Source organism: Anopheles nili, chromosome 2 (genome assembly GCF_943737925.1).
Source record: "Anopheles nili chromosome 2, idAnoNiliSN_F5_01, whole genome shotgun sequence".
NCBI lineage: Eukaryota > Metazoa > Arthropoda > Insecta > Diptera > Culicidae > Anopheles > Anopheles nili.
In genome coordinates this window covers 25,337,818-25,345,425 of record NC_071291.1, presented here as the reverse complement: position 1 = coordinate 25,345,425, position 7,608 = coordinate 25,337,818, and the positions used below count along the sequence as shown (strand labels likewise).

The 7,608-nt window shown below is 47.7% G+C and overlaps 1 protein-coding gene across 1 annotated transcript; it reads right to left on the bottom strand.

Moving 5' to 3' along the window:
* Positions 1-726: 726 nt before the first annotated feature.
* Positions 727-6,147, bottom strand: LOC128730749 (tyrosine-protein phosphatase 69D). Its single transcript, XM_053823828.1, has 12 exons — positions 6,063-6,147; positions 5,872-5,980; positions 3,911-5,775; positions 3,596-3,817; positions 3,264-3,519; positions 2,515-3,103; positions 2,134-2,445; positions 1,895-2,047; positions 1,515-1,805; positions 1,137-1,435; positions 922-1,057; positions 727-824 (listed from the first exon to the last, which is right to left on the bottom strand). The coding sequence occupies exons 1-12, from the start codon at positions 6,145-6,147 to the stop codon at positions 741-743; spliced, it is 4,401 nt and encodes a 1,466-aa protein (XP_053679803.1). The 3' UTR covers positions 727-740.
* Between the last annotated feature and the right edge of the window lie 1,461 nt (positions 6,148-7,608).

Sequence of the window (7,608 nt, the reverse complement as noted above, 5' to 3'; positions counted from 1 at the left end):
ACAAATGCTCCTGTTCCGTTGCTCTTCCAGGCCGGCCTGGGTGTTAGTTGAGGTTATTAACGTTTCTCGGCGGTAGATACATTGATACAATCGGAGAGTAAAGTAACCGAATTGAAGTGCACTGCTACCGCCTTAGCCTCACTGTGTCTCTCTACCTTACTACCTTCCTCCATCACACTGTAGAACGGTCGGTTGGTTCCTTGTATCGCGTGGTATTAGTGTATTCGGTATATAAAAAGAGTTAATCCTAATTGTCATTCTTCACGTAAAATGTTCCAAAAAGAGGAGCGAGCACACTCCTTCGTTATGTAAGGTTTTGTTTTCGTTTGCATGTTTAACGTGCTTTAGTGTTAAACTTGTTCTAGTTTTTCGGTGTTCATTGGTTGCACACATCCGTCATCATCTGCCTAACCCTCCTCCGTCACATGCTATCTTAACTTACTGGAACTTGCTTGTTTGTCAAACGTTTCAGATAATAAGCCTTCAACTCTCTCTTTACCATCCTTTACTCCTACATAGTCACATGCAACCCCTCTTCAAAGGGTGGCGAGTGCAAGAGAGTCTTTATCCGTTACTGATTCTCATTCAGTATCTTTCCCTTTGTCCCCCCGCTTTACCCCCTTTCTCTAGTCCAACTTGCGATACGTATATTATATCTGGTTTTGTTTGTGTGTATGTGTATGTGTTGTTTAATATTGTTCGAATATTAGCTTCTACTGGGAGCCCAAATCGGCGACTTATCAACAATCGTTTACGATGCCTAGCGATATTTTATACAGATCAGCAAAATTTACAATCGCCCTATGCAAGAACTCATATTGTGCCTGTAAAGAAACGGAAAATCAAGACGAATAAATGCAATGTTCACTGAGCAATCGGCTCTAATGACACGCCGTTCGGAGCATATCACTGTTTACTTACATATGTTTGAATCATTAAACTACGTTGTGCCCGCAGCTTACGCACAACTGTGCATATATCGACGCGTTTCTCCATCTTCAATTGCATCACTAATATACACATGGCAACGAAAAGAGAACTCTTATCCGTTCCGAGGCTGAAACGATATCAAAAACATTAGAACCGATGCCGCATGATAGAGCAATAAAAAACAAGTTTCCTTAACGATCTCATACCTGCAGTGAACGGCAATGGTAAAGATATCCTGTTGCTGAGAGCTATGCTTCTGCGCTTGGTTCACTATTTCGATCATTCCACGCGTCACCTCCGGCACCTCACCTTCCACCGTTGGCCAGCCATTATATTGGAACTGCGTCACGTGGATCGTGTCGTTCGTCTTGCAGTTGGTAACGGTAAACTCTCGCTTCGTGTAGTAAGGACCGCTTTCGCTCTGGATATATGATACCAGCAAATTCTCGTACTTCATCTCCTCGTCCGCCCAATACCGGGGGCACTTGTTGGGACCGTCGCCGATCTAAAAGAGATATAATTCAAAATTACGTTATGGCCACAAACCAAAGCATTTTGCGCGGCCATTGCGTGCACATACGTACCTCTGAAAACATGACGATCGTTTTGATGCGCTGCTCGAATATCATGCGCCAAAAATCGAAGATCGTATCCTCCATCGGATCCTGCGTGATGATGAAATTGTTCTCGTCATCGTACCCATCGATGAAGGACGCGTTGATGTAGGTGCAATTGTCTCGTCCGGGAATCGGAGCTAGAATGACGCGATTCTTATCGTACGGAATGCAAGCGTCAGAGCGATTTTTCGCTTTATTTTCTTCGCTCGTGCCCATTGCGGTGGTTTTCCGAGTGTCTTCTTGGAACGTTTTTAAACGCTGGAATAAAAACAAAACGTAAGATCAGATTGAAGGAATCCATTCATCATTCTAGTTGGCGATCTGGATTGATGGAACTGCGATCGTACCTGGAATTGTAGCTCTAACCGGGACATCTCGACATTCTCCGAAGACGGCTGCTTCAAGGTTTCGATCGTACTAGCCAACGACTTTTGATCAATCTCGGTATCACCAAAGTAGGCTAACTCGGCCAGGGCTCGGTACAAGAATATGTATTGTTTCTGAGCAAATACGATACGATAGATTATTGCAACTTCCCACACCAATCTGAATTGAAACCATCATCATTCGACATTTCTATACTTACCAAAGATTGGACGAGGAAATTTCTTTGATATCGCATATCACAAATGGTGTTAAAAATAAACACTTGGCCCTCTTCGTTCAATTGTTGCGTTAGCGTGTCGAGTGCAACAAATGTTCCGGTTCGTCCCACGCCCGCACTGCAATGGACCAAAATGGGGCCACGTTGCAACGAGTACTCCGAGTTGATTCGATTGATGAACTTCGTTATGCCTTGCGGATGCTCCGGGGCTAGGAAGTCCTTCCACGCCAAATAGTGATACTGGCTGATTTCGCGTGATGTTTCCTCGCCTGAGCTGGCGGACCGTTTGGTGACCTGTGTTACAAGATTCATTCAGCAATTAATGGCTAAAGAAATGACTGCATTCTTTTCGCATTACTCTACCTTAAGCGTACGCACGATGTAATCAGCATAGTACGTGAGCGATTGGAAGGTGATCAGCAGCTCACCGTACTGGATGGAATCGTTCGTGCTCTCCGGCCAGTACTTCGCGCACTTGGTCTTGTTGTATTCCTCCAGATTTGTCAACATGACGATGATCTCCAGGTGCTGTTCCCAGATCATGCGCCAGAAGTCGTTGATCGTAGCATCCATCGGACCCTGAGCGCAGATGAACTTCTTGCGTTCTTTGTACCCGATAACGAAGTTCGCGTTGATATAGTCCGATCCGGCCAGGCCATTTAGTGGGGTCAGCTTAACGCGCGTTTGATCGTACGATTTTATATCGGGATACCGGTTCTTCGGCATGTTCTCCTTCATGTCGGAGTTTTTCGTCGTCCGGTCGGCGAACTTGTCCGGTAGCAGCTCGAACTCGTGCTGGAAGCCATAGTCCGAGTCCTTGTGCTTGTCATGGTACGCCTTCGGAAGATCATCTTTCGAAATCGGTGGAAGAACCGGCGGCTTGGCACTGCTGGAACCGAGCAAATGACGATGATGAGCATTAACACCGCGGCCACCATTGCATAGAGCGCGTCTAGAGAGAGAGGGGCGACATGAAGGAGGCAAAAATAGTTCCAAAGGAACAAACACAAACTAGACAAACCAAACTAACGATGGCCACTACTATCCTCCTTCGCTTACTGTGTCAGCAGACTGCGTAAGCCGGGCTCCTTTCGAATGACACGCATGCTTACCTCAACGAATCACCCAAACTGATAGCCTCTCCTTCCTGTACAATGTTGTTGTTGACGTGCTTATGAATAAAGCAGAGCACAAATAGCACTATCACCACCACGCCGATCAGGACTAGCAGAACTTGAATGACGATGTTCAGTATAAGCGAAAGATCGTTCCCATTGGCGTCACTTTCGGGCGGTGCTCCAGCATTCATTTCCTGGAAGTACTCGCTGAACGTCGATAAGTAGTCTCGACCGTCATCGCCAGTTTGCACTAGAAGTAAGAGCGAAACAGTGGGAAATTAGGTCCTGCGATTTTACACCTGAGATCTTTTCGTCCATATACTCACCAACTACTTCCACGAATCCGGTGTAATTGCTGGTTGGGTCAAGAACACCGTCGTAGATAGTTGCCATATGGGGCAGTGTTTGGTAATAAATTCCCGTGTCACGTTTCTCGTGATTAGAGGAAGCTTTCCGTTCGTCTTCTAGCGGAACCGCTTCGTTACCGGTTCTCCCGCCGGAAGCAACTGTTGCGTTTGGTAGTATATCGTCCTCGGCAACAGGAGATACTAAAGACGACGATACAAAGAAACAATAAGCATGATAAAGTAAACAACTGATCAGAGTGCATGAAAGCAGCACCACAACAGATTTTAACTCACCTGATGGCAGCGAGGAACGCTCTGGGTCCACGTGCACACGGGGGCGCATTTGTAGGCACTGCGGACATAAGCCCAAGGCGGCATTGTTCTTACCGTCACCAAGAAATACCTCCGAATGGTCGCTCACCCCGGCGAACACCTCCGCCAGATAGGTACCACCGCGAGTGTTGTTAATCGAGTGGACATCGGCGTAGCTGGTGATGAGAGCGTTTTCCGGCGCAGGCAGCGATCCATTGTGATGGTGATGAATCCTCGTGAGGTACACCTTGTAACAGCAGATAGGGCCGTTCCGTTCCGACAGTCGAGGCATGAACAGCTTGAAGATCCAATCGTCGTGCTCCGTACGCAGCTTGCCCCAGGTCAAACGGCCCAGATTGTCGGGTGTCGTGGCCGGCATGGTACACGTGGCGGAAGCCGCCAAACCGGGCCGTTTGGTGCGCGTGTGTGCCGTTACGTTGACGGTGTAATTCGTGTTCGGTGGTACATTATCGTACTCGGTGGAAAGTGTGTTCGGAAGGATGTTTTTGATTTTGGGTCCCCAGATGTCGCTCTTCATCGAGCCAAGCTCCGAGCGAAACTGGGCTACTCCACTCAGGATCGTTTGGTACGATACGATCTTTCCATTCGGAATCTCCGGCTGTACCCAGCGAATGCGCACAAAGTTACGCCGCGAAATGTTGTGATGAGAGCACGTAATGACGAGATTTCGAGGCGGCGAAGCCTGTCCGTCACTCGTGGTACCATTAACCGGTTCCGACCAATTGCCACAGATCTTCGTCAGTTCGCTGCAGGCCCGCACGCGGAACGTGTACTCCGTGGCCGTGGCCAGATTGTCGAACATGTACGGCAAGTTGCGACTGTTCTGGGGGTGGAACGCCTCCTTCTTCATGATCGAGGCGTTCACGCCGGCATGTGACACGACCAGCTCGTAGTATTGGATGTACTCGGTAAGATTAGCTGGTGGTGGAGCCCAGCCGATGGTCATGGTCGAGTGTGTGCTGCCTTTAACCTCCACCTCCGGCGTAAAGCTCGGGTCGGTATCGAGCGTACGAATCGTTTCGCTGTACTCATGGTGCTTGCTGTGGCCTTGGCTGTTTAGCGCTCCCAAGCTGATTTTATAATCCGTCCCCGGTTCGAATCCGTCTAGCACGTAATGCGAGTTGTTTCCTCCAATCTGCTCACGATAGTACGTAAACGTTTGATCGCCCGTTTTCAGATACCGCACGATGTAGTTCTTTATCGGGTCGTTTCCATCGTTCACCGTCCAGTTGAGATAGATCTTGTTCGCTCCAACGGCCTTTGCGTAATCAATCGTCACCTGTGGCACGTCCAGAATCAGCAGGGCCATTGATTTCTTCACCTCGTAGTCTGCTTGCAGCTGCGCCGAAGCCATCACCACGCACGAGTACGTCCCGTTGTGGGCCTTGGTGAGATCGCGCAACGTGAGCGTGGCATTGAGGTGCCTGTCGTCGATCACCCGCTGTGCTGAGTTGTTTGCCAGTGCCCGAAGGCTGCTCTCGCCCGAGGCATCCTCCTTGAGCCAGTAGATCGAGTTGTTGAAGTACGACAACGGGTACGCTTCGATCACGCAGTGCAGCTGCTGGATGCTGGTCGTCTTAGTTCTAATTCTTTCGTTGCTAGTTTGTGTGATCTTTGGTAGGATTACGGTGCGCACGTTGTACGTCACGTTGAGACCATTTTCCAGATTGTAGCAGGTGTAGTTACCTTCGTCGGATTTGGTAAAATTGTGAATGGTCAGGGTGTAGTACAGCTTCGGGGCATTTGCCGCTTCGGCTTCGTCCTCTGGGACGAGGAGCGACCATTTTCGAACCGCTTCACTGCTATCTACGACAAGGAATGATATTCTGCAAATAAACAACGCACATTAGTCGCATTAGTAATGGGTCTATTCAGCAGTAACAGGGGCGTCCCGAAAACGCCCCCATTTATCCTTCACATACCGTGGGTTCGTGGTATTGGCACCACTCTTTTGCCATATAATGTTCTGATTCTCGGACGTGGCGCACGACAGCGTTCCGTTGCTACCGGCGATAAAGTATTCTTCTCGTACTGAAAACCATGGAAAAATGCATTAGTCATCGTTCCCAGCCTGCGGGACATCCTTGACAGAGACCGGTTGGCAAGGCGTTACCTTGGTTTTCTTTCGCTGCGACCAGCTGACACACGACGACGTAGACACTAACGAGCCAGCACAAGAAGGCTTGCTTTTTCCACATTGCTCGCCTTCTTCCGTTGAGAGCGTGAAGACAGCTCTTCGATGGCACTTTGATCGGTGTAGTTTTGGCTTCTGTTCCACCGTTGCCCAATGATTATTGTCTGCTACGGCGACACCCAGCGCTTTAACGCAACGAAGCGCGCAGCTTCCCGCGGGGAGGGCACTTGCGGATTTATCACGCCCGTTCGTAGATTGCCCTCCGCCCCACCGCAATGCACTTTACGTTGTTGCTGCTTCTTCTTGTTCTTCCCGTTTCACGTACAGCGCCCACGGAACACCTCTTTCGCACGGATGGTCCTGTGAGGCGGCTTATCACACACTCGTTGCACCGTGCCGGTGCGCGATACGCACTTTATTTTATGACAACTGCACTGCACGCGACCATCACTTATGTTTTACAGCTTTTGATTCATGGTTTCAGCGGTTTTGGCAGCGATTTTTGGGCCCAAACGGGGAAAATGGAAAACAAAAACCGTGTACAATGGCGGCTAGTGATGAAGCGTTTCCGAAGCGTTGAGTGAGCCGTCAAAGGACGGTTGTCAAAAGAGTAGCTGCAGTGTAGCTGCAGGTCGCGGCTACACCGCCGGTTCTCTCGGCATGGTTCAAACGATTGAAAATCGTTAGAAACGCTTCACAATTTGTTTTACATCCTAATATGTTCAAAATCTAATACGTTAACGTGCATTAGGGTTAATAGTACTATATTCCGCGCGGTAGGAAGGAAATGAGTCTGTTCAATTCTCTTGAACTTGACTGAGAAATCACATCCACTCTTTGTACTATGCGTAATGTAACAATAGTACACGTAGTTATTTCTCTGCTACAAGAAAATATAAGAATGAATTTTAGTACTCTTACAGTACAAAAGATATTTTTTATTCGTAAAAGTATAAAAGTGTATAAGAGTCTATTGCTATACGAACAATTATATATACTTATCTAAGATTCAACTTTTATCTATTGCAACAAATTCCACCAAAGATACAGTAGAGTTAGCAAAAATAGAATTCTCTTTTATCTACCGGAAAGAATCATAAAAACGGATAAAGCACAACCCACTGTTGATAACGACAGAAGGGAATAAATATCGAATTAGTATTCCGAACAGCTTTTCGCTTTGTTTCCAACCCATCTCTTAACAGCACGTTGCTAAAACGAATATGTGCTTTCATCGCCAGTAAATAGATATTCATAAAGCACTTCAACGCAACTATTTCATCTCGAAGCCTGTTTGACGAACCGAATGGGACTTTTATCGCGGTATCGCATTATTCGCAGTCGGAAAAGCTACCCCTATCGCCTCGGAAACTCTCCTTACGCTGAATAGATAAAAAAGGGCATCCGAAACCTCCCACCCGGAAGCGAGCGTTAAAACATTCGATCAAACGAGCGTTGCAAGCTTTCAGTTTATGTACAGCCGTATCCATCAGTTAGTTACAAGCTATCGAAAACATTAAAACGT